A 27933-nucleotide genomic window follows, 5' to 3' on the forward strand; every position below is an offset into this window, starting at 1 on the left:
CGAGGAACGGAAACGGAAACGGAAACGAAAACGAAATGGTCTTCAACTGTTCCGGAACAGAAACGTTATTCTGAAATCCACAAAACCGGTTAATAACGTTTTTTTTCGTTCTCTATATATTTTATCGAATTTCACAAATGTGTAGCCTTTGTCAGGGGAAAAAAAAAGATTACTTCCGGTTGTGCGTTCGCTGCCCGCTAGGCTCAATGCAGGCAGCTGTCACGAATCACTTCCTTTATCCACTACTTAGTCTAGTTATCCACTAGTTATCCACTAGTTAAAGTGATGGTTCGGAGTAGATTCACCCTAGGGTCATTTGAACCGTGATATCCAGCCAAGTAGCCCACCCAAAGTTTTTCCGATCTTGGCTGAACATCAGCTGAGTTACTGAGTTATCCCAAATAGCTTAGTACAAGCGCTAATGGAACCTGGCAGTATCTCCAAAATTACCACACTAAAATCACATGCCATGACACCAAACTTCTACAGTAGTACAAATATGGTCTGTACTCACCAAACGATGCATTTGGAAGTTTGTACATAGTCCAGGAGTTTATTATTATCAACACAAGCCTAATAGCTTCTCTGCTGCTAAAGCTGCGTCAACGTCACTTCCTTGATCTGGGAGCTTCAATGTAAGATGAGGGTTGATCTACTACTGTAGACAACAAAGCAAGGTTGCTCAATTTCTCCATTGATAAAATAAATCCACAACTCTACAACATAACAATTCATAAAAATTCATGTAGAATATAGCATATACTTTGTTGTCTACAGTAGAAGATCAACCCTCATCTTACATTGAAGCTCCCAGATCAAGGAAGTGACGTCGACGCAGCTTTAGCCCCTCTGATTGTTTTTGGATGCTGCCGGTGATTTATTATTTTTGGGCATAGAGCTACGGTGTAAATCAAGGGCAAATACTAATGAGTACGTCTATTCTAAGGTAAAGTCCACACACGTAGACTTGATAGGCCCGCCAAACACTGCCGGAACGATAAGAACGAACGATATTTTACGTTCCGAACCGGTTCAGGAACGATATGTTGGTGGCAGAACGCAAGAACGAAAACGTTAAACATGCCTGAACCGTTCGGAACGGAACGATTGAAAAATAATTTCGTTTTCAAGCCCTGATTTTCACAGAGGGCGCTGTGTTCAAGGCTACGTGAGTAGACACGGTTCATATCTTCTTCATAGAAACCTGTGCTTATTGACCATAAAATCTCACACTGAGACTCTGAAACTGAATAGAAAGAAATAGAAATGGATTCATTAGCCGCTTTCGGACAGACCGTTCTAAGAAAGTAGTTATCAGAACTACCCTCCTCGAATTTCGTTCTGATAACTATCCTTCCCCAGCGGAACTGTTTCAGTCTGCATTCGCACATGAGTCGGGACCTGATAGGGACTGATGCGCCGCGCGCAGCCGTCTGCGTCAGTGACGTGTTAGCCGTTAGCCGTTTAGCACTACATTCAAACACAAAACAAAACGGTAAAAGTAAGGAGAGTAGAAAAAACACCACCAAGAAGCTAATATGGAGAGTGGGGAGGCCACTGTGTTTATGGTCTGCATGATGGTGATATTAATCATGGACAATCACATCAGGCGTCTAATATGGAGGCTGGAAGAGCTCACAGAGAGAGTCAGGAGACGATACTTTTTCATTTCATGAAGGAAGAAAGGAGAGCAGAGCGCTGCAGACAAATGAGACCAGTGTAAGTTTAACTTATTAAACACCCGCCGGTTGTGTCCGTGTATGAGTAAACATTTCAGCCGTGATAGCATGACATGGGGCGTAGCTACCGACCACCACACACCTCCGTCAGATCGTTCTATAGAACCATGAAAAGACCCGACCTTGGAGAAGGAGCTAAATAGTTATAGGAACCAAAGGAGAAAGCCCCGAGTTCCTGTATGTCCGAACACGGGAGAAAACGGCCCCGCGGATTAAAAGGTTATTAGAACTACCAAAGGTTCCTACAGTCCGAAAGCGGCTATTGACAAATGTTGGCCACTCTTCAGCCTGCAGTCATTTCAGGATTATCGCTTTATGCTCAACAATATGTCTTAATCCAAAAGTTGCGAAAAAAAGACATTATTCAGTCTTTAGTTTGGAATGGCGCTCAAATATGTATTTTAAAAACAAACGCTAACAATTGGAATAGGAGCAATCTGCTTTGAACCCTTTATTTCTTGCTGGATACTTCTAAAAAGAAGTTCATTATTATTGAACCAACTGAAACAAATCAAAAGGGACTTGTGCTGAGGAGGACCTGAAAAGAATGACTCTTCAACGTGAGAATTTTGAGACCGCAGAAGCACAAATGTGAATCTCAAAACAAAACACAATGGAAACACTGAACGAAAGCGTGAAATGATGACCGACAAAAAGGAGACAAAGCTGTAAGCTTCCTCACATAAGCTGTGTTTCCTACATTCTTTATCATTTTAGTTGGGCTTGAACACTTTTCTGTAATCTTTTGATTAATTTGTACCAGCTGCTCCTTGTTTTAAGGATTAAACTCAAAATGCTGGGGCTGGAGCCCAGCTGTCATCGGGTGAGAGGCGGGGTGCACCCTGGACAGGTTGCCTGTCCGTCACAGGGCCACACAGAGACACACAACTATACACACTCACTCCAAGGGACAATTTAGAGTCACAACTAACCTAAGATGGTGGGAGGAGAAGAACCCATGCATACATGCAAACTCCACACAGAAAGGCCCCAGCTGGGGGTTGAACCTGTAAGGAGATGGTGCTAACCTCCACACCACTGAGCAGCCCCTGCTATCACTTGTTATCCATAATTACAAAATAAATGATAAAGCAGCTGGTTCCACCGACCACAACACAAGCATGTTTTGTTTGGGTTTGACCTGAAGGGACATCTGCTCAGTAACGTAACGTTGCGGTGCTTCCAGTCCAACCTTCGACATTCCTGCTGTTTGCAAACACCTTCGTGGTTCAAAGAGCTCTCACATCATTAGCAAGGCAGAAGTCTGGAGTCTCAGAAGCAACTGAAGCCGCTAATAGGCCCTCAGGCGAGTCAATAGTGTGCTTGAATACATAAATGATAAATCAGGTTTAATTATTTAAATTTATCTCTAATAATTTATATACAAACTTACATCTAAAGACTCTTAACTTGTCACATTCTCACTTTTCTTTCTAATACAGATCCTCTTTGACAGAACTGATCCCAATTCCAAGTGTTTCCAGAACCCTAAAAGACTTTTTGAACCAACTGGAATAACCCGTGCAGACCTGTGGCACCCTCTAAACTTGGGAACTGGTACTATTATGTGTTTAATCAGGCCTATATGGGTTAAAATAGTCCTACAAAAGTGACAACAGTGCAACAAAACAAGCAAAATTTACACTTTTCATCTTTAAAAAATACTGCTGATGGATGTCAAGGAAACTAATTAAAAGCTATATATAGTTTGAATGCTTAAAAAGCAACAGTTAAGCTCTTTCAGGGTTCAGATTGTCCAAAGTATCTTCACACAAGTAATACAAAGCAGTCAGAAAGACCCAAAGGGGACATCAGGGCTTAGGGTCTCTGTTTTGAAACATTTATGGCTACTGAGGCTCAGAGAGAAACTATATTAACAAAAGAGCTACAGTGAGGAGCATTTACATCCCGCATGTCGGTCCTTATGTTTCAATCAAACTCCTGTCGGCTTTCAATCCGTCACAGTACAAGCATTCTGGTTGGACTTTGATAACATTGTGGTTGAATCTTTTATCGAATCTCATTAAATTCTTTCATCATTTGCAGCTAAAGTCAAAAAAGGATAAGAGAGAAGAAGTGTGTGCTGTTCTTTGGGAAAAAAAGCTACAAATACAAATCAGTGTTAAGATCAATAAAGCTGGACTAACTGTTCCTATTCCTAAAATTACAATATAAACTAGTATTTTCTGACTTTTACAGTTTATGTTTTAGAAATTCAATGACTCATGATCGAGCACTGCAGCGAAGTGATTAATTAATCATTTTTTTCATTACTGTTGGGTCCGCTTTTAATTCCTAAATGTCAAAACTAGCAGGTTTAAGCTCCTCAGATTGTCTGCTTTTGTCTAAAATTTTGAGGTATTAGTCAGAAGCAATGCCAAAGGTGTTCTTGAATTGTAGGAATTTTTCAATACTTTCTGACTTGTTCTTTAAACTACATGTTTAACTCAGTATCAAAGATATTACCCATTTCAAACATCTTGATTTGATATAGTTTCGACCAAAATAAACAAACTAAGTCTGAATATCTTGAGATTCTAGGTTGACACAAAAAAATACTTCGGGCTTACACTGTAACAAGAATTTTAGTCTTTAAAGACTAAACTACTGATCAGGTCAAGGAAAAAATATCTGTAGATTAAAAATGAAAATAATCAAATCTTAAGGTCACAACTGTGATCTTAAAGCAGAACTTGGTAACCTTGAGAAGAAGGACTTTGGTTGAAAATTGGAACAAACTTTGAATGAAAACAAATGACAGGCCCCTCCCACTCCCTCTCTGCTGTGCTTCAGCTGTGCTTCTAAAGCCCCTCCCCCTGTCATGTATACACAGACACACCATGGCAACCCTAGTTGCGTGGGAGTAGATGGCATTTGGTTGGAGACTCCTCCTGGCTCTGATTGGTGGATTAATTTGGGCTTTTCCTGCAAATCACATTAGAAGCACAGGGAGGAACCAGGAGAAGCTGACTGTATTGTTTGTTTACTGACGGGGCAAAGGTACAGTTTCAGCTACTATCAGAACTTGTCAAGTTCTGCTTTAATGAACTCCAAATATAGATTTGAGTGTGGGATTCCTCTGACATTTCTAGTTTTTTGGTACAGAGTGAAGCATCCATTCATCAAAGGCTTTTGCTAATAATAAGAAATCTAACAGGTGTTCAATAAGAGATTCATCAGAGCTGAATCCTTATAAATTCAGGTTTGTTTTTAACAAGAAACCAGAGCCATGATGACATCAGCTACCAGAAAGCAACCAGGACTGGGGTACTCTACACAACCCTTAATAACAACTTAGCAGACACAGCTCAGCTTCCTCTGAGTGTCCCACTGATCCAGTTGAAGTTAAATTCAGGAAATATGCTGAAGTATCTCTCTACAGTGTTTCTGCTGAACTCAATAGGCAACAGGGTGGATCTACCCGCCATCTCACTTAATTTTTTCCCTGTTCAAAATCATACAAATCCCTCGTATCAGCAGTGAGCTGTGGGTGAAGTCCACTCAACCACCAGTATATCTAGATCCAAAGTGATTCCATGTTGTGTAAACAGATTTCTGCGCTTTCTTAGTGTTCTCGATCCCGCCGCCGCACCGGCACTGCAAACAGGGGCAAGGTCCTTGTTGGTGATGTCAGGTCAGGGTCAGAGTTTGTCGTCAGGGGGTCTCTGGCCTTGTTGCCAGTGGACAGATCCTGGCACACCTCGTAGGAACATTTCCTCTTCTGTAGGGCCTCGGCTCTAACAGCCAGAGAGCGGGCACACACTGTCAGAAGCACAATGAGCGTGCCCAGAAGAAGAGACACCATTGGCCAGAGGACGCAGTGCAGCAGGACGCTGGTGTCATGGGAACGGCGCCACAAAACGTCATCGGGCCTGAAATCACAAGAGGAAATGCACGAATAAAAAGCAAGAATTTATCCTGTTCCTTTGTCAATCAATACTTACCAATAATACCAATCATGTCTTTCTGATGACACTTTATCAGTTACTGTCAATGAAACTCAACACTTCCTGGTGATATTCAACATCACAAGTCTGAAAAATACGGAAAGGCAACAAATTCCACACATGGTAACTAATTTGAATTTCGACAGAAACTTGGTTAAAATTGCATCTCTTTTTTTTTTCCCAATGGCTTAGCAGTCATGTTCCATCTCTTTCGAGTCCCTTTACTGAACTTTTACTATGCTAATGGCTTTGGCCTCTGGGCTTGTGACCCTATTAAGACTATGAAAGTCAATGATATTTGTTCCTGCCCTGCATCCAAGACTTTTCCTCTTCAACTGTTAGCAGAGTTGAAATACCCAGCGGTACTTACATGAGTACCCAGTGCTAGACGAAATAATTATGGAGGAATAAATTCTCACCAAGACATCAGTTTGTGAACTGGAACTTCTTCACATCTCAACTTTATTGATTCGTGTCGATCTGTACAGACACAGCCCCATCATCAGCACGTCTCATTGGTTGTCACTGTTGTCACACATATCACGTGCACTGACTACAAATTATCTTACATCTATAAATGTTTCTTATTTCTCTAATACAATTGAGAACATTTTTCTCACATATGTCAACATCAACACATCTGGATTTGGGGTCTTATTCCAGGCATTACTTGAGCTTTGGAAAGCTCAGTGAGCTGCTCCTGCATTCAAACAACCTCCCCAACAGCATGGTACTGCATAAAATGCAAAAATACTATATTTATCCCAAAAGGAAATTGTTTTATGTATAAAAAATTAACAACAGAATACTCCTAGAAACACAGCTTCCAAACTAGTGTGTTTTATCAGAAAATAGCTAATTAAAAACTCATAAGAACATACAAAGAAAGACACATTATGTCCACAGCTACTGCAGCAGGCTGCCACTAGTGGCATTCTACAACTCAAGGGGGAAAACTGTAATAATCACTATTCCTCTTGAAGTCGTTACTAATTACGGCCATCCGACATAACATAACACTAACTTAATGTTAAAATGGTTTAGTTAACTGCAGTCAAACATCTGGGTGCAGATTGGAATCATAGCTAGCATCGCTATTAACAACCACATGAAAAAGCTAATGTTATTTTACTAGAGTTAAGCCACCTGCATTCTGTCAAACTTTTAATACAGCATTAGCATGTTCAATTCAATTCAATTCATTTTTATTTATATAGCGCCAAATACAACAAATGTCATCTCAAGGCACTTAGATAGTAAGTCCAATTCAAGCCAATTGGAATTCAATTAATGTATAAACTATTTGTAATCAATAATAATAAAACAAGTCTAGTCTAACAATAAAGAGCTAACTTACTCATTCCAACAACCCACGTTTTAAGAAATTATAACATTAGCATGGCGTAGCTAACTACAACCCAACCTTGGCAAATGAGTTGAAAACTTAATTTAGTATTATGGGTTAATCAACTATCTGTGTGCAATAGTTTTTGTATTCCAACATTTAAGCATAAAGTTAACAAAGAGTGGCATAGCCATGAGTAGTCAACAATAGCTGATAGCATTAGTTATTAGCAATAGCTATCCCAAATTAGCAGTAAGAACAAACAGTTAGCAAGATAGCAAGAAATTGTGCTAATCATCATATCATCATATATATTGTTCCATATGGTTAACTCAAGATGTTTTAAAAAGAGAAAGAAAAAAAGGAAATTAGTTACCAAGAATAAAACACACATCAGTACATCCACAGACTTAAGCCTGATTTATACTCGGAAACCAGGTCGTCTGCGTGTGTGTCGCAGTTAACGCAGACATGCCCCCGCCCCTACGCAGACACTACGCAGACACTCTGGTGCACCTCCTCAAAATTGTAAAGGGCGGATTATAGTTCTGCGTCTATTGTCTTGACGTGTTGCTTTGCTCTGGTCGCGAACCACTTTTCATGTTATGGTTCTGCAACCTCGGTCTGGAATTTCTCGGGACGCACAGCAGTTTCCCCTCGTGAGAATTTCGGTGGGCGGTGACGAGAACTTCGGGGGCGCCGGCGGAAGTGTTTATTTTTCAAAAAAAAAAAAGTGTATGCAAGATATGGATCTGGAGTTGCTCGACATCGAAGAAGAACAGCTTCTTTTATTGGAGTTGGCGAAAATGCAAAGGAGGAAGCCACACAGACAACCGGAAAGGCACACCGAGGACCAATCACAGCCGCTTTTGTCTGCGCACTTCCGTTGGTGGTCTGCGTGCGTCTGTCGCGTAGTCAGGATTTTTTTGAGGTGCACGAGAACGCGCGCAGAGCCTCTGCGTGGGGGAGTGGTCAAGATTTTGACGCTCGCAGAGGCTCTGCGTCCGAGCGTCAGAGGCTTTGCGTCTGAAGCATAAATCAGCCTTTACTCACCGCAGACAGTGCCGCAGACATCGCCGCAGGGAGGAGAGAAAGGAGGCCTCTGATTGGTCAACTCTACATCCGCTCTACACTATGCGTATTTCCGATTTGCTAACTGGCTGACGCTAACCGTGCTAACCGTGACGATTCTTTCCCTCTCTGCCAGCTCCAGTAGTAGCAATATTTCTTCTATTTCTAGATCGATCAGCTGCATCTCAATCAAAGTGCGTATTCGTCCAGTCGCCATTGTTGTTGAATGACCTCCGTAACCGTAACACCCACAATCCTAGCTTGTTCATGATTGTCCCTCTTGCGTTGTGGCGTGGGATTAACATAGCGCAGACAGCGATTCAAGGCATAAATCAAAAATAACTGCGTCGTGTCTGCGACAAGCTCACTGCGACACACTGCTGCGAAGTATACACGAGCCTTAAGTGGGTTTTTCTTTACTCAAATAAAGTCTATGAACTGTTCCAGTTTCTCCTCTAAATTTCTAAAGAACTGATGTGTAGCATCCACAAGCTCCCTCAGGGCCGTTATTCATGAAACAGAGTTTCCTTACTTTGGTGCAGAGATATAAATAAAATCTGTCAGGGTCACAGGTAAGCACTGTCTGTGAATAATATGAAGATTAAGCTGACACACTAAAGCACATCTTCCGTTTTTCTTTGTCTCATGAGTTTTTGGTCACAGCCTAAAAAAAGACTGACTCTAAGCAGGCCTAAAGTAGACCTCCAAACACTTGTTTTCTGCTCTACCATCACTGCATGGCCACTGCAGTGTTTATTTTCAGTTTTTCACCTTAACATCCTTCTTCTGTCAAGGTCTGTGTCTCCTGCTCACCTCAAGTGATCTCCAGGATCTTCCCTCATCATTCACCATCAGACCTACATTTCTCTCAGATCATGTCACCTGTACACCACAAAGGCTTATTCAAGGTAGTCATATTTCTTATTTCAAATTATGATCTCGTCAGGCATGACTTAGTTATTACACCTCTTTTAAGTTGGTAATTTGTGAAATAAATGGACGCAGACATGCTGACATAAAAGCCAGGCAGAAGTCACCTTAAATTGCACTGGTAACAGCTAAGGGCCGACGCAGAATAATCTCTGGCTCAAAAGACTACCGTTCAAATTATGTCAACTTCTGTAATGAAATACTGAGTTCTTCTGATTGGTGTCAGTCAGAGGAAACTTTGGAAATGCTTAATTTATTTAATAGACACCAGTCCTCAAAGATGAATACATTTACCCAAACAGCTTTCAAGGATTACTCTCCATCTCCTGTTCTGGTCTGACCTTTTTTCTCTGCCATGTTGAGTAAGTATCAAAAGAGGCTAACGTGGTAGATTTGTTCATATTGTACGTTCAGTGAGGCTGGCTGTCAAAAACAACCTAACTAATCCACCTGGGGCCTCACGTATAAACCATACGCACATACAAAAAGGTCACATACAGTCCACACACAGTTCGGGATATGTAAAAAGGAACACGGCGTAAGAATATGCAGGAGGAGCCGCCAAGTCTTGAGCAGTTTTGAAAACACACATACTTTTACTGATTGTTTGATCACTTGATCCTCTTCTTGTTTGCAGCAGGATTTGCTTTTGTTGATGGACACACTGTGAGAGGAGGGGTGTGTTTTTGTCCTTTATGTTGTCATTTTATTTCAGTAACGAAGGCAGAGTTATTGTGTGTATTCACTCATATCTGACCCATTAAGGTTTAATTTAGAAGCGCCCACATGTTGTAACTATAGAATAAATATCACCCCAGCTAATTTTCAAAGCACTCGTTTCTAGATGAGATGTCCTAATGACTATGGTGATTCTCGGATTTCTTCTACCACCTTCGTAAGGTTCACATCTGTGTTCTTCAGTGAAAATGTTAAACAAATCTCAGGTGGATTGCCTTCAAATTGGTTTCAGATATTGTTTTTTTCTCCCACAGGATCTCTACTATATTCACTTTGGTGGTGACTTTCCTAATGGTCTACTCTGTCTTTTAGCGCCATAAGATGATCATTTTAATCTGCTCAATGTTTTGATTTATGACCTAATACCACAGACGTTCACATCGGCCTATTTAGTTCTAATAAGTAAAGCTTAGCATTCTACACGAAATGATGAACATGATAAACATTGTACCTTACAAACTACTGTCACATGAGCATTTATGTTAGCATGGTATTATTGGTATTTGGATGAAATACTCCCTATGGATCCTATAATTTATGCAATTGAATACCTTTGAGATTTAGAAATGGTTCACGTCTAACAGATGTAGACATTCAGCAAGATAAAAGAAAATAAATACATCACCAAACCTGCCTGAAAATCATCACAATTTTAGGTTTTTATCAGTGTCCCAGTAATCCAGTAATCCAGGAATAACTGTTTATTCATCCGTGGATACATCACATACTGCTGCTACTACTGGGTAATTCTGCTTCTTATAAAAGCACCAATTTGGTCACATGTGAACAAATCCAATTCAAGAAAGGGCCATAAAAAGAAAATAAAGCAACCGATAGCTGACATTACAACAGTAAACTCATGAACATCCAGCATACAGCTTTAATTTCTTTCCGTTGCCATACAGGCTTCCAAACAGACTACCAAACAGGCCTAAATGTTGAGGCTAATGTGCCTCTACCAGATTGGTCAAAAAGTTTTCTCTGAAACACTGGAGGTAATTTAAGTGGAGTGGATTTAAACACCAACCAGGTCCGGTAATTCTAAAACCACCCCTCATTTCCCAGACACAATAATCACATCCAAATGGGGCGACTCTGGTTCTCAGCTTTGTGCTGTGCTTTGTTTTTGTGCTTTTTTTATATTATGTGGAGAAAACATGTGGTTTCAAATGCTGCTGATGATATTTTGCATCATTTGGCAATCGATTAAGGAGCTGCAAATCACAGTACTAATTCTTTGTTTTGCAGGGTGCTATGTTTTAATATTTAACACCATTGTATTTATGAGAGAAAGTGTGCTTCAATGAGTACTGCTGTGCAAAGTCACGCTAAAAATACAAAATAAATTTGTGTTTTTCTGTTGGAGAATGATGATGTCAGTGAAGTTTCTAATCTTCAGCAGCAAAAACATTTTTACATTTGTAAAGGGACTATAAGCTCTTGATGTATGAGGAACATAAATTGAGGTCAGGAGTCTGTTCAGTGGGGTCAAATATCAACGGCAGCAAATTAGAAAGCAGAAAAAGCTTTTGTCAAAATGCCGCTCAGTAAGGTCGGACATCTGCAACCTCCTGTGATAACATCGATCTGTCAGTAAGGCAAATTTCACAGCATCACACATCCTCCTGCTTCCAATTTATCTTTATCACACCTGGAAATAGATGTGTGTGTGTGTCTCACCTCCTCTGCTGGTTGAAGAAGCAGATGAAAGACCTGTTGGTGAACTCTTTGGTGAAGAACTCCTCCCACCACAGAACATTGTCTTTGTTCTTCTGGTTGTCTCTCTCACAGGGGGGGACGTATGAGCACTGAGAGACACAGAAAACAGACACTTACAAACCATTTAGATTTAATGTTGATGAAAAAAACGAGGTAAATAACCCGTTTTTGTGGGAATAAACCAATATGGGACTGTGTAGAGAGAAAAAATCCGATGCCACCTTTGCACACTGCTTCATAAGGTCTTTATGTTATGTCATGTTTTTATTCATGTTATACTGACACTGAATGATGTGCAAATTTACAGTTTCTAAAAAAGTGCCACTGATTACCCAGCAGGAGGCACCGTAATGAGGTCAAAACAGGCTGAAAAGTTCAACAGTGATTGGCTCAAAGGGGGTCCATTTTGCAGTCTTCCTCCTCAGTTTTAGTACCAGCAACTGAACACAACTTCTCACACATATTTCATAGCAGGAGGCTGATTGGTGCCTGGCTGATGGATCGAGTAGTTGCTATGACAATGATGTGATTGGTACAGAAGGGAGGGGGAAGAAGAAAAGGATGGGTGGAGGTCTCAGTCATGAAAGAAAATCATTTAAGCCATCTAAGGTTTGGAACTTTGAGCTGTGGCTCAGTGAATATGCTGTAACTACACTACAGTATGACAAAATGTTGAAAAACAATATTCTGGTTGGCTCGCCGGCATGGAGCATTGAGAGCTGCAGCCACACCAGTAAAAAGTTTGTGAACCATACAAAATGTATATGTTTTACCTCTTTAATATGCAAGTTTTTGCAGGAAGGCTCTCTAAAGTGTAACCTGACCCTTCTCTCCAGCCTAGGTATCAGCACCTACAGATGCTGCATCAGCCACTGATTGATTTTCAGAAAAGTACCTCAAACAAATTACTCGGACCTAACACAATATCCTGAGGTGCACTGTTTGGAAGCAATAGCTGTGATAAAGCTGAGGTGTGACACTGGGACCTTGAAAGACTCTGCCTGGTGTCAGTTTCCAAGGCAGCCTCATGACACACCTGAGCCTCATCTATGTGTCTTGGTGGGCGTGCTGTTTTCTTTCAAAGCTTCATTTTTTTCTTCAGGAAACACTGAACTGGTGTGACTGAATAAAATTGCTCTCTCTGACCTGCCAGAGGCTTTGTAACATGTCAACATTCATTTTAATAAACTCCATTTGGACTTTTTCATGTGTCTCTCTCAAACGTGGGGTCTTTTGCTCCCAGAACCTCTTAGAATTGGTGAATGATGTTTAAAGTTTCCCTTCGCTCTTTTTCCACCATTCAATTCAATTCAATTCATTTTTATTTATATAGCGCCAAATACAACAAATGTCATCTCAAGGCACTTAGATAGTAAGTCCAATTCAAGCCAATTGGAATTCAATTAATTAGTAATAATCATAATTCATAAAATAATCCAATTTGTTCATATAGAGCCAATTCAAAAACAATTTCCTAGCTAAGGAAACCAACAGATTGCACTGAAAACTTTTTGTTTTTCGGTCCAATCTCCCGGCCTGAGCGTGCCTGAGGCGACTGTGGAGAGAAACGACTCCCTTTTAACAGGAAGAAACCTCTGGCAGAACCAGACTCAGGAAGGGTGGCCATCCGCCTCCACCAGCTGGGGTTTGAGAAGACAGAAAGGGGGGGAGGGGGCGGCGGCGGCGGCGGCACTGTAACACCATTCAAAGGATATCTGTTGGAACAGGGAAACACGAGTTAATGACCATAATAATATCACATTTACATAAAGAGAGTAAAGTGAGGAAAGGTGTGACAGATGAGGCCCCCCAGCAGTCTAGGCCTATAGCAGCTTAACTATGGGATGTTTCAGGATCACCTGAGCCATCCCTAACTATAAGCTTTATCAAAAAGGAAAGTTTTAAGCCTGGTCTTAAAAGTGGAAAGGGTGTCTGCTTCCCGGACATTTACTGGCAGCTTATTCCACAATAGAGGGGCCTGATAACTGAAGGCTCTGCCTCCCATTCTACTTTTAGAAACTCTGGGAACCTCAAGTAAACCTGCAGTTTGGGAACGAAGTGCTCTGTTAGGAAAATATCTTACAATGAGATCTTTAAGATATGATGGAGCTCGGTCATTAAGAGCTTTATATGTAAGGAGAAGAATCTTAAATTCTATTCTGAATTTAACAGGGAGCCAATGAAGAGAAGCTAAAACTGGAGAAATATGATCTCTCCTGTTAGTTCTCATCAGAACTCTGGCTGCAGCATTTTGGATCAACTGAAGGCTTTTCAGAGAATATGTGGGACAGCCCAATAATAAAGAATTACAGTAGTCCAATCTTGAAGTAACAAATGCATGAATTAGTTTTTCTGCATCACTCTGAGACAAGATGTTCCTGATTTTAACAATATTACGAAGGTGAAAGAAGGCAGTCCTAGAAACCTGTTTTATATGCGAGTCAAATGATAAGTGCTGGTCAAAAATAACTCCAAGGTTCCTCACTGTAGAACTAGAAGCCAAGGAAATACCATCTAGAGTAACTATATAGCTAGACAATTTCTCCCTGAAACGCTCAGGTCCAAAGATAACGACTTCAGTTTTGTCTGAATTTAGAAGCAAACTGCTCAAACTGCTTTCTTTTGGAGTCACCCAAGACCTGCTGTTTTACTCTTTTTCATTCCTTTCATTATTTTTCAAATTTTCTTTGATTTACTATGACTACTATATAAGGCATTAAAGCTGCCGTCTGCAACTTTTTTTTAGTCATATTAGCTTGAACTGTCATGGGATTCTGGAAGTAGAATATTAAATAGGTTGTTTAGGGAAAATAACGAAATCTGTAGCTCCCTCTGAAGCCTGTAATCATGCTTGCAAAAACCGAGCGCTCCCGGCTGTTTTTAACCAATCACGTTAGGGTGGAGGAATCCTACCTGTCAATCACAGCTTGTGCACACGCTGCTGAGTGTGAGTCTGCCCCAGCTTGTGTGCGTTCACACTGGTGTGAACTCACGTGCACAACCTCGTCCACAGAGGGGGAAGGGTTTGGGGGGCGATTCGGAGCTTGGTAGAGGTTGGGGGAGGGACCTGAAAGTTGTATCAGTTTGAATATTCCGACTTTAGACTCAGAATTCTGAAAACCTGCCGACGGCAGCTTTAAAGTACTTGGTCAAGGTTAGGCAATACTTTAGTCATCAAAAGTACTTGGTTGGGTTCAGGTATTGAAAGTACCTAATATTTCATATTAATTTTATGCAATAAGAATATTTGATTAGGAATAGGTGATGCTCTCTCCGGGTCGGGAATGAGATCCTTCCCCAAGTGGAGGAGTTCAAGTATCTCGGGGTCTTGTTCACGAGTGAGGGACGAATGGAACAGGAGATTGACAGACGGATCGGTGCGGCGTCTGCAGTGATGCGGGCTCTGCACCGGCCCGTCGTGGTGAAGAAGGAGCTGAGCCAGAAGGCCAAGCTCTCGATTTACCGGTCAATCTATGTTCCTACCCTCACCTATGGTCACAAGCTGTGGGTAGTGACCGAAAGAACGAGATCGCGAATACAAGCGGCCGAAATGAGTTTCCTCCGCAGGGTGTCTTGGCTCTCCCTTAGATATAGGGTGAGAAGCTCGGTCATCCGGGAGGGGCTCAGAGTAGAACCGCTGCTCCTCTGCATCCAGAGGAGTCAGATGAGGTGGCTCGGGCATCTAGTGAGAATGTCTCCTGGATGCCTCCCCGGTGAGGTGTTCCGGGCCCGTCCCACTGGGAGGAGGCCCCGGGGAAGACCCAGGACACGTTGGAGAGACTATGTTTCTCGGCTGGCCTGGGAACGCCTCGGGGTCCCCCCAGAAGAGCTGGAGGAAGTGGCCGGGGACAGGGACGTCTGGGTCTCTTTGCTCAAGCTGCTACCCCTGCGACCCGATCCCCGGACCAGCGGAAGATGATGGATGGATGGATGGATGGATGGATTAGGAATAGGGGGGAGCCATGGTGAAAAGCACTGTGGATGAGTCGCCAGTCCTTCTGAGTTCACGTAGTAGAGAACAGTAACGCAACAGATTAGCACCTGGAACCTACAAGCTGTTCCATATGACCTTATTACGTAAGATATTTCTAGTCCATCATACTTCCTGCTTCTGAAGAGTGCAGACGTGTCTCTGCTTCCTCCTGCTTCCTCCTGCTGCTTATTGCTTTATTCGCTTTTAAATCATTCTACTTCTTTCCACAAGTCTTGGATATAATATAATTTTATTCTTTTATTCTTTTTCTTTTAATTGTATATTTGTAAACGGTATTAGCCCTCCTGTTTACAAAGAGAATCGGACAGAAAAAATGTCTCCTAACCCTGCAGTATCAGTGAGCTGCACACAGTGTGAGCTACTCTTTGCGAAGGTAGCACAGCTCGAGAAGAGGATTGAAACGCTGCAAGACATTCGTAACGACGAGGAATTTATTGACTCTATTATAGTTCCTGCGCAGGCTGTGGAGCCTTCATGTGCCAAAGGACTAACTCAGATCTTTCTACACAGGATCACAGCTGATGTGGAATCTCACACTGCAGCCCTGGCTGATACACTTCCCTGGATCTGTCCAAATGACACTGGAATATCTGGTGAAGCTTCCAAACCGGACGGTCCGACTGACATCTCACACTGGAACAGTGTTGGTGCCAAACCCAAATCATCAACCCCAGCCAGGATCTGGTCTCATGTTGTCCGTCGCAGAGGTAAATCCAGCACTAAACCTAAACCTCCAGCACTCACTCCGCCACCTGAAGTTCTATTGCACAATAGATACGATCCATTGACTCAAAATAGAGTGTGTGATGATGAATGTAACCCAAACATGAAGACAAACAAAATAAATGGCCCCAAACCTCAGCCTAGGGCTAACCAGATCATCAGGAGAAGCCCAAATCCCACAACCAAGGTGAGGACTACGGAAGTGATCGACACCTCCACACAAAAAGGAATAGACACCATTCTAATCGGGGACTCTATAACACAGCATGTCAGAATGGCAAAGACGGAAAATATAACTTTTTCTGATACATCAGTCAGGGAACTGATAGATATTTTGCCGACCATTCTGTCTACTCATCCAGATGGCACGAGGATCATTGTCCATACAGGGTCTTTTGATATTCTGAGAAGGAAGACTGGCTCTGAGATCTTGAAGAAGGATTTTTCTCTGCTGTTTGAGAGACTGTGTCACTATGGAGCACATAGGGTCTCCATTTCTGGCCCCATTCCTACTGTGGGTAAAGGAATTGAACTTTTCAGCAGACTTCTCGGCCTGAACACATGGTTGTCAAATGCATGCATCGCCCATGGGATTAAGTTCATTGATAACTTTAATATATTTTGGAACTGTAAGGAGCGTTTCAGACCTGATGGCGTGCATCCCAATCGAACTGGATGCAGATTACTTGGTGCACATTTACGTCATGCTGTTGGGACGGCAAACCCAAACATGACTGTACAGATTAGACTGAAGGACACAGCAGCGAGGCAAACAACCCCCAGCCCTCCCCCCTCACCAGACCCTTTACTCCACATCACCCAAGGTCTCAAAAGGATGTCTCTATCCCAGCCAGGACACCAGCGACCACCATCAACCGAGAAACGCAGGGCACCCCCTCCTCCTCCTCTTACATCATCTGTCCTGGCAGAGCAGGACACAAGGGGGGGTGCAGAATGTTCAAGGAGCAGCACAACACCCAGAGTTCAAAACAAAGATAGCACTGTTCAAACCAAAGATACCATGCCATGATGTGTTCAGGGTCCCTGCTATAGAAGTCCGACTTCTGACAGCTGTTCTGAGAACAAGCTGGGGCCCAATAGGATTCCTGTATTAGTTAGTAAAAGAAGGAATCGAAAACAGTCAACCTGCTGGGTGAATTTATCTAATCTGTTATCGGTACCACGTACAACTCAGAATACAACAGAGACCACTGTAAACTCCACAAAGCTAGCCTTACTTAATATTAGATCTCTGTCCAATAAGTCACTGTTAGTTAATGACTTCATAATTTCACACAATTTAGATTTTCTTTTTCTGACAGAAACATGGTTAACAGAGAGCACAAGTGCTACTGTTCTTAATGAAGCAGCTCCCCCAAACTTTAGTTTTATGGATAAATGCCGAAATGGGAGGAAAGGTGGGGGGGAGGCTGCCTTATTTAAAGATACATTCCAGTGTAAAGAGATCTCATTTGGTGATTTCTCTTCTTTTGAATATCTGAGTTTTATTTTAAAGGGTGTTCCTAAAATCCTGTTCTTAATCATTTACAGATCTCCAGGATACTGTGCAAGTTTTATTGATGATTTTTCTGAATTATTGTCTGTTATTTCGACTGATTTAAACCATTTTATCTTGACCAGGGATTTTAACATTCACATGGATAATATGACGGATGGTACTGCCAAAGAATTTTCTTCTGTGCTGGACATGTTTGGTTTGTGGCAACATGTAACAGAACCAACCCACCTTCGAGGTCACATACTGGACCTGGTCATTTCTAAAGGTGTTGATATTTCTTCTGTTGTTGTTACTGATTTGGCCTTGTCTGACCATTTTTGTATTTTATTTGATTTACATATTACTCAGAATGTTCAAACAACCAGCTTCTCAGTTAAGAAGAGGTATATCAATGAGAAAACAAGTGCTCAGTTTAGGGAGGCCATAGTTATGTTACCAACAATGAGCGCAGAGTCGGTTGAAGGAATGCTGGATCATTTTAACTTGAAAATTTTTAATGTAATGAAAGCTGTTGCACCGATAAGAATCAAGAGCACCTTGATCAAACAGAAAACCCCATGGAGAAACACCACTACGGTCAAAAACCTGAAAAGAGAATGCAGGAGAGCTGAACGTAAATGGAGGAAAACAAAGCTTCAGATTCACTATGAGCTGTACAAAGAAAGCCTGCGTAGTTATAACAATGAGCTGTGCAAAGCCAGACAGCTGCATTTATCTGAAATGATTAATAAGAATGTCAACAATTCTCGAACTCAGTTTGCTATGGTTGAAAAACTCACAAATCCTCCTAAACAGTCAAACCCAGACCTCCTCTCCACTGAGAAATGCAACGAATTTGCCCACTTTTTTAGCCAAAAAATCAAAACAATTAGACAAAACATTCACGCAACACAGACAAACAAGAAAACTAATCTGTGTCTAAAACCTAGAAAATAACTCTGACGTTATGTCACAATTTAATATTGTTAATTTAAAAATCCTAGAGGAAACAGTTCCGCAGCTGAAATCAACAACTTGTTCTCTGGACATAATACCATCCGACTTTTTAAAAACTGTTTTTACCTCAGTAGAAAGTGATCTCCTACGAATAGTTAACAGCTCACTGGCATCAGGCATTTTTCCCAAGTCACTAAAAACAGCTGCCATTAAGCCACTCCTAAAGAAGAGAACTCTAGATGCCTCTATGATGAACAACTACAGACCTGTCTCTAACCTCTCTTTTATATCCAAGATTATTGAGAAAGTTGTATTTAACCAGCTCAACGACTTTCTGAAGGAAAGTGGAAGTCTTGATAACTTTCAATCAGGCTTCAGACGTCATCACAGCACTGAAACAGCTCTGGTCAAAGTGTTAAACGACATCAGGTTGAATACTGATTCTGGTAATGTTTCAGTCCTGGTTCTGTTGGACCTCAGCGCTGCGTTTGATACTGTAGATCACAGAATCCTGTTGCACAGGCTGGAAAACTGGGTTGGACTTTCTGGAGCGGTCCTTAACTGGTTCAGGTCCTACTTAGAAGGCCGGAGTTATTTTGTTACTATTGGCAGCTATGAATCTGAGCGAGTGGCCATGACTTGTGGAGTCCCCCAGGGGTCAATTCTTGGACCTCTTCTGTTTAACTTGTATATGCTCCCTTTGGGTCAGATATTGCAGAATTTTAACATCAATTATCACAGTTATGCAGACGATACACAACTTTATGTGTCTCTGTCACCGGACGACTGCAGCCCAGCTGACGTTCTGTGTCAGTGTCTGGAGGAAGTAAACACCTGGATGAGAGAGAATTTTCTACAATTAAATGAAGACAAAACTGAGATCATTCTGTTTGGGAGCAAAGAGAAGAGGGTCAGCGTTGGTAAATATCTTGAGACTCGGGACCTTACAATCACTGACCAAGTTCGTAACCTCGGAGTGCTGATAGACTCAGATCTGACTTTCAGCAGCCACATCAAAGCTGTCACCAAGGCAGCTTTTTACCATCTCAGAAACATCAGCAGAATTAAAGGTTTCCTCTCCCAAAAAGACCAGGAGAAACTCATCCATGCATTCATCTCCAGTAGACTCCATTACTGTAATGCTCTTTTAACTGGACTTCCCAAAAAGAGCATTAAACATCTGCAGCTCATCCAGAACGCTGCTGCTAGAGTTTTAACCCGGACTAAGAGATCTGAACACATCACACCAGTTTCAAAATCTTTACACTGGCTTCCAGTCAGTCATAGAATAGATTTTAAAAGCCTGCTGATGGTTTACAAATCCCAGAATGGTTTAGGCCCAAAATACATCTGTGATATGTTCAGAGAATATAAAGCCAGCAGAGCTCTTAGATCCAAGGACTCAGGTCAGCTGGTCCAGTCCAGAGTCCAGACTAAACATGGAGAAGCAGCATTTAGCTGTTATGCTGCAAATAAGTGGAACAAACTGCCAGTGGAGAATAAACTTTCACCAAATGTAGACATTTTTAAATCCAGGTTAAAAACATTTCTTTTCTCATGTGTCAATGCATGAAATATCTTTTAACTTATCTAGACTGTTGCTTGATTTTAAATTCATTTAAATGATTTTATTTGTTTCTCTTTATATTATTTTATGTATTTTTAATGCTTCTTGCACTCTCTGCTGCAATGCTTTTATTTTATGTAAAGCACTTTGAACTGTTTGTACATGAAATGTGCTATTCAAATAAATTTGATTTGATTTGATTTGATAGTTTCCGCATCAAATTAATTTTTTGTTGTCCTCATCCAAAAGTGCATTAAAAAGCAACCCAGCAGGGTCCTGACCATCAGTCAGTATGTTATAAATTCGGAGTTACAATGGATTCATTTATGATCATCAAGATTAGCTCAAAAAAATGTTCTAAACTGGTCTGAAAGTGGGCTGCACCTATTGATCATTAAAGAAGATTCACTGTGTGGTTTATTCATAGTTCAGTGCACGTCTCTTTCAGAGCTTCGGGAGGTAAAGCATGTTGTAGGGCCGAAATCATTCCTTATGTAACTCCAATAACTTGATTGCAAAAAAAATGTTCGATGCAAATTATCTGCTTCGATGCTTCTTTTAACTCCCACCAACATGCTCTGCTCAGCGGTCGCCCTGTTTCACACGGACAGTTTTTAGTGTTAGCACGATAGTTCCACGTCAATGCTACAGCATCTCAGCAGAAACAACTTGGATTTTGTTCTGTCCGACCCTGAATTCGATAAAGCGGGAATGCGATTCATTACTCAAATTTGTTGCATTTTTTAAAAAATTAAACCAATGAATGGTTCATGTTAAGTCACCTGTCTTTTCTCTCTTTTAAATAGTTATTATTGCAAAAAAAATTCTTAACCGAGTAATCGATGTGATTATCAATGAAATACTCGATTTCCTAAATAATCGTTTGCTGCAGCCTGAGTATGTTGATTAAAACGAAAAGAATAGCGAGTTGCATAAAGGTGTGGTTTAAGTACAGCTGGGTGTTGTGTTTACGTCACTGCCGATCAGAAGTGGAGCAGATAAATACCTGCAACTACAGCAACTGACACAAGACCGAATGCAGAAAGTATTTCTTGTCCATTTGCAGACAAAAATCTAGATTTTGATGATTTTCTTTTTACACAAAAGTCTGTAAACTTCATAATCAGTATAAGAGAAAATGACACAGCTGTATGCATTCTGTAAGCAGCAAAGTGTCTCTATAAAGAAGGATATTATCTGTACAAAAGGCTTGGTGTGACGTCATCTGCTGAGGCCTCTTCTGCTGCTAAGATAATGTACTGAGAGAAGGCAAGAAAAGTCTGCCAGCTGTCTGCCTGGAGAACATCTGGAGTTAAATCTATGAGAAAAACATTTGTCTTATCTCCATTTCTCTAAATCAGCAGTCATGTCCTCATATTTGAAGTAAGAAATGTGACACCAATGAGTTTTAAAGCAGATCCTTGAGCTGATCCGGCTGATCAGACCTGAGCTGGATTTATTTCTGTCTGACTGCACGCTGCCCGGCTCGTTCTCTGTTTCAGGTAATTGTCAGATTACCAAGCAGCCATTCATCCTCAGCACCATTCATCACCCAGCCAATCACACACGCCTCGGCCTGTGACATCAGAGGTAGGCTGCCCTGCTGGATGATTGCGGTTGCTATGCCAACGGACATAGCAACCGCATAGGTTACAATTACATGAGTCTATTCATGTGTGTGTTTCAGTCTGTAATAAACGGGCTAAATGAGATCAATCTGGAGCGTGTGTGCTGACATGTGGAGGGCTTTGAGACGGCGGGCCTGCTGTTTACAGGAAGAGCCGTCACACACAGATCAGGATGTGGTGACAACGTGAAAACAGCAGCAACTCTCAGGTGCGGCTGTCGTTTCAGGGCCTTGAAATACAAGGGACTCACTGATGTTCAGTCTGTCAAGTTAAAAGAGGTCCTATCAATAAGTGCTCCCCTTGCACAATAAATGTCCCCGTCTCTTTTTATATTTGAACTTTTGATAAACAATACTGCTGCATGTATGTGAATGTGTCTTTCTTTCATCCATCAAGCTCTCACAAGTTTATGCTGTTTTCATTTTTTTGTTTTTTAATCATACACTTTAAAACAGCACAGAGAGAAATGTACCACCTAGGAAACAGAACTAACTTATAATTAATTCACAGAAATTCACAGTGTAAAACATTTTTCTAGTACGTCTCAGCTGGATGTGCACAGCTGCTGGTAATCAGTGAATCACAAGCCCCTTTCACACTGCGACCCGCTACCTTAAGCTGGGCATACACTGTGCGATTTCTGGCCCGATTTCGACAAGATTTTCACTCGTGCGACTATTTTGGAGATGGGGCCGAGTTTTGGCTCAATCGTGCGTCTCGCATCGTGTAGTATACATAGGGTAACGACAAACGATTAAGCCCTCCCGACCACCTCCCGATCGATCGGATGAAAATCAAACTTGTTTGAAATCCTGGTCGCTCCTCGTGGCTCTCGCACAGTTGAAGCAGCTGGACGAGACGATTGACCTCATCCTGTCACACTACGCATGCGCAAACATAGGCACGGAAGAGAAAATTGTCAACAGAAGAAGAAAAAGACAACAGAACAGCATGGCAGCGACCGCCGACCGAGTCCGACGTGTCGTGTAGTGTGAGCAGCCAGATCGCATCAGACCATCGGGTCGTACAGTGTGAGAACAGGAATCGTATTATATGTTTTGTGTCTGTCTGCGTCTGGAACTGTATGTAAGCTGCCATTTTGACCAGGACTCCCTGGCAGAAGAGACTCTTAGTCTCAATGGGACAATCCTGGCTAAATAAAGGAAAAATAAAAATAAAATAAATAAAATCGTGAGCTGTGACGTTTTAACCCTTGTGATTCACTCGTACAGTATGAGCAGCAGCTGAATCACGCGATTGAAAAAAATCGCACAGTGTATGCCCAGCTTTAGCGGGTCCAAATTGCACCTTCGACCCGCCTCGAGCAATGTGAACGCTTGGCGTGTTAAGGTGACCCGTGTCGCCTGAAGCCGAGTTCAGGGGGCGTGGCCTAGTGGCAGAGCGTCACACGAAACACATAAAATGCTGGGCGTGTACAATGACGTAGGCACAAGCCATGCGTCGGAGGTAGGGTTAAATACACCTTGAGGACTCGTTTTTGCAATTGTATATGCAGTTCATGGAGATGTTATTTTACGGGGTGTGGATGGTTACAACGTGGGATGCCGCCGAAGAACATATGCGGAGAATACAAGAGCACTATAGTCCCCGAAATGTGGCGGTAAATAACGTCCTCTGCTCGCAGGTTGAGGAGCTCGCGGACCTCCTTGTCTCCCCAGTTGGCCATATTAAAAAATGTCTCGAACTTAATGTAGGCTAAAACAGAGTAAAACTTGTCCTCACCTGTCGCTGTTGTTCTGAATCAGCTGTCCATTCTGTCTTTTAAACTCCTCACGTCACGCAACGCCCACGTCCGACCCGCGTCGATTGCGTTCACATCAAACTCGGCTCCGCAAAAAGACTAGGATCAGGACACGGGTCGAAAGGCGAGTCGAGTTGACGCAGCAGCCGGGTCGGCAGTGTGAACGCAACAGCGGACACACTAAATTCGCGGATTAAATGCGGGTTATTTGGCAGTGTGAAAGGGGCTACAGTGACCTGAATTCAGATAGCCAGCAGTAAATACAGAAGAATTAACCCCTTAAAACGTCTTTCTATGAACTGAAGCTTTGGGTAAAATCTACCCTTTAACATTATGAGTCTGCTGTAATTAACACTGGTTCCAAAACGGCCTAAATTTCCTCCTGCGTAGAAGAAGACTTTGAGCTATAGAGCTCCTTGTAGTAGTCTTCAAAAGTTTCATCAATATCAATAGTAGCAGTTAGTGTCTTGACAGTTGGGGATCTAACAGCTGGAGTGCTGCATGCTGGCTCACTTTGTTTAATATATCTGCCTGGTCCCCTGACTCAAAAAAGGTTGGTCTAGCCTTGAAGAACATAAAATCCATCTTCTGGGATAAGGAGTTGTTATATTGGTATTTTAATTGAGTTAAGTTCCTCAGAAGGTTGTGTGACATGTCTTTTCAGCTGTGTTTTCAATTCAATTAATTTTTTATTTATATAGCGCCAAATACAACAAATGTCATCTCAAGGCACTTAGATAATAAAGTCCAATTCAAGCCAATTGGAATTCAATTCATTGTAATCATAATTATTCATAAAATAATCCAATTCGTTCATATAGAGCCAATTCAAAAACAATTTCCTAGCTAAGGAAACCAACAGATTGCACTGAAAACTTTTTGTTTTTCGGTCCAATCTCCCGGCCTGAGCGTGCCTGAGGCGACTGTGGAGAGAAACGACTCCCTTTTAACAGGAAGAAACCTCTGGCAGAACCAGACTCAGGAAGGGTGGCCATCCGCCTCGACCAGCTGGGGTTTGAGAAGACAGAAAGGGGGGGAGGGTGGGAGGGGGCCTCGGCGGCACTGTAACACCATTCAAAGGATATCTGTTGGAACAGGGAAACACGAGTTAATGACCACAATAATGTCACATACACACAGAGAGAGTAAAGTGAGGAAAGGTGTGACAGATGAGGCCCCCCAGCAGTCTAGGCCTATAGCAGCTTAACTAAGGGATGTTTCAGGATCACCTGAGCCATCCCTAACTATAAGCTTTATAAAAAAGGAAAGTTTTAAGCCTGGTCTTAAAAGTGGAAAGGGTGTCTGCTTCCCGGACATTTACTGGCAGCTTATTCCACAAGAGAGGGGCCTGATAACTGAAGGCTCTGCCTCCCATTCTACTTTTAGAAACTCTGGGAACCTCAAGTAAACCTGCAGTTTGGGAACGAAGTGCTCTGTTAGGAAATACCATCTAGAGTAACTATATAGCTAGACAATTTCTTCCTGAAACGCTCAGGTCCAAAGATAACAACTTCAGTTTTGTCTGAATTTAGAAGCAGACAGTTCTGAGTCATCCAGGTCTTTATGTCTTTAAGACATGCTTGTAGTCTGACCAACCTATTGGGTTCATCTGGTTTTATAGATAAGTACAGCTGAGTATCATCAGCATAGCAATGGAAATTTATGTCATGCTGTCTAATAATGTTACCTAATGGAAGCATGTATAAAGTGAAAAGAATCGGTCCAAGCACAGAACCCTGGGGAACTCCATGACTTACTCTGGTGTGTGAGGTAGATTCTTCATTTATAAGAACAAACTGAAATCTATCAGATAAATATGACTTAAACCAGCCTAATGCAGTTCCTTTAATCCCAATAACATGTTCAAGTCTCTGTAATAAGATACTGTGATCGACCGTATCAAATGCAGCACTGAGATCAAACAGGACAAGCACAGACACAAGTCCGCTATCAGAGGCTAAGAGGAGGTCATTGGTAACTTTCACCAGTGCTGTTTCTGTGCTATGATGCACTCTGAATCCTGACTGAAACTCTTCAAACAGATTATTTCTGTGTAAATGATCCCAAAGCTGAGCTGCAACTATTTTTTCAAGAACTTTAGACATAAAAGGGAGATTGGATATAGGTCTATAATGAGCCAACACCTCTGAATCAAGAGTAGGTTTTTTAAGTAAAGGTTTAATTACAGCAACCTTAAAAGTCTGAGGTACATATCCTGTCAACAAAGACAGATTGATCAAATCCAATATGGAAGTGTCAATTAATGGGAAAACCTCCTTGAACAGTCTGGTTGGGATTGGGTCTAAAACACAAGTTGATGGTTTAGAAGAGACTATTGCTGTTGTTAGTTCAGAGAGATCAACTGGGCAGAAGCCGTCTAAATACAAATCAGGTTCTAAAGATACCTCTAAAGCTGCTGTACTTGATGATACATCACTGATAATAGTGGGAAGGACTCCATCAATCTTCTCTCTGATAGAAACAATTTTATTAATAAAGAAGCTCATGAAATCATCACTGCTGAGAGTTAAAGGAATACCTGGCTCAACAGAGCTCGGACTCTTTGTCAGACTGGCTACAGTGCTGAAAAGAAGCCTGGGATTGTTCTTATTCTCTTCTATCAATGATGAATAATAAGCAGTTCTAGCTTCACGAAGGGCTTTCTTATACGTTATTAAACTATAATTTTACTTTCCAAATCTAACAATTATCTTACAGAATGAAGTGAATTGAACAATGTGCCCCTTAACAACAGTCTTTAGGGCCTCCCAGGCCACACCTGTAAATGCCACTGAGGACCCGTTAGTCTCTTTGTATAGATTTAACTTAGATTTGCCTTTATCCATGCAATATTGGATCTGGATTGTGTAAAAGAGAAGAGTTGTTGGTAAGAACGTCGTCTTTCACTATGGGACTGTATGTCCAAGCACACCCAAGCATGATCAGAAGTAATTATATTACTTGTCGAACATCCAATGGTGGAAATAAGGTGTTTAGATATTAAAAAGGTGAGAAAAAAGTAGGGAGTTTCAGTCCTTAATGTAATTATCCAAGATGACCACTGACAAACTGGTTCACTAATTTAAACACCGGTTGTTGCAGATCATTGTGGAGCAGCATGGAAATGGAAAAGGCTTCTGATCACAAAGCAAAGGAAAAGGAAAATTGAACAGTGGGGATTTTACTATAGGCAACAAATCGATAGCTGTTTATTTCTCTTGTTTTGAACATGAGTTGATGCTGTGAAGAAAATCTCAGCGTAACCTGTGGGACACGTGGCCGCTAAAGTGAGATTTTGCCTGGTATTGCCAATATATTCAATGGATAATTAATAAAAAGCACAGGCCTCAGTGTGCAAACTTTCTGTGTAACAATGAATGTCACAGCAGCCGTGGTGTGCAAAGGCCTTAAAAGTCCTGTTAAATCTGTTAAACAAAGCAGTGAAATGTTGGGTCCATATGTTTAAAGAGTCCATATTTAGCTCATTTCTTGGCTTATAACTTTACCAGGTTTATTCTGACAGGCCAGCTAATCAATATAAATTGGTGGAGAAAAGGCAGCTGCTCATTTTTTGGTAAAGATGTGCTAAACCATCCGCTAGGCAGACACTATACTTCTATACTTACATGTTTCAAGGGGATGGCATGAAGTAAAGAAAGAAAAACCTGGACTCCAAACAAGCTGTTTCAAGTTTTTCAGCAGCAGATCTCTTCTGTGGGAGATCATTTTGTTGTGGACTTTCGGGTTTTTAACTTTGCAGACCGCTGACTGAAAACTGCGTATTACACTAAAGTAAAGGGAGAAACCCAAAGACTCTAAATTGTGTGAGTGTGAGCGCCCAGCCACTGGGAAGTACGAGCCAGTGTGTGCCAGTGCCAAGCCCGGATAAATGGTGAGGGTTGCGCCAGGAAGGGCATCCGGCATAAAACATGTGCCAAAACAATGATGCGAGATCGACTCGCTGTGGCGACCCCTGATAAAGGGAGAGGCCGAAAGAAGAAGAAGGAGAAAGGAAGAAACCCAAAAAAGTGTGATACGGTCTCTTTGAAGCTTCAGTTTACCTGAAAGAGTCTAATTTAAAGCCAGAAATAGAATGAATGTTCTGCAGAATTAGACCTATTTCAGTTAAGGAATTGCCTTGTTTTGCTTCAGTTCAAAGTGACCTGAAATTTTTTTAGCATTTCTTTAACGAGTAAAATAAATTGCAGATTAATTTTCTGTCAACTGTCATTTCATCTCAGGTCCAAACTGTCCCACAGAACAAAGATGAGACATCAGTTTGACAACACGCACACAAACAATTAACTCAGAGTTC

At 41.6% G+C, this 27933-nt stretch overlaps 1 protein-coding gene across 2 annotated transcripts in view; it reads right to left on the reverse strand.

The window, feature by feature from the left end:
* Positions 1–639: 639 nt before the first annotated feature.
* LOC142385618 (calcium-activated potassium channel subunit beta-4-like) overlaps positions 640–27933 on the reverse strand; it is a 51023-nt gene continuing 23729 nt past the window's right edge. For both annotated transcript variants that reach the window (XM_075472298.1, XM_075472297.1), the window contains exons 3-4: positions 11451–11578; positions 640–5611 (exon numbers count right to left, since the gene is read on the reverse strand). In XM_075472298.1, the coding sequence (XP_075328413.1) occupies positions 5305–5611; positions 11451–11578 (435 nt within the window). In that variant the 3' untranslated portion in view covers positions 640–5304. The remainder of the gene's footprint in view (positions 5612–11450; positions 11579–27933) is intronic.

This window comes from Odontesthes bonariensis, chromosome 8, assembly GCF_027942865.1.
Source record: "Odontesthes bonariensis isolate fOdoBon6 chromosome 8, fOdoBon6.hap1, whole genome shotgun sequence".
NCBI lineage: Eukaryota > Metazoa > Chordata > Actinopteri > Atheriniformes > Atherinopsidae > Odontesthes > Odontesthes bonariensis.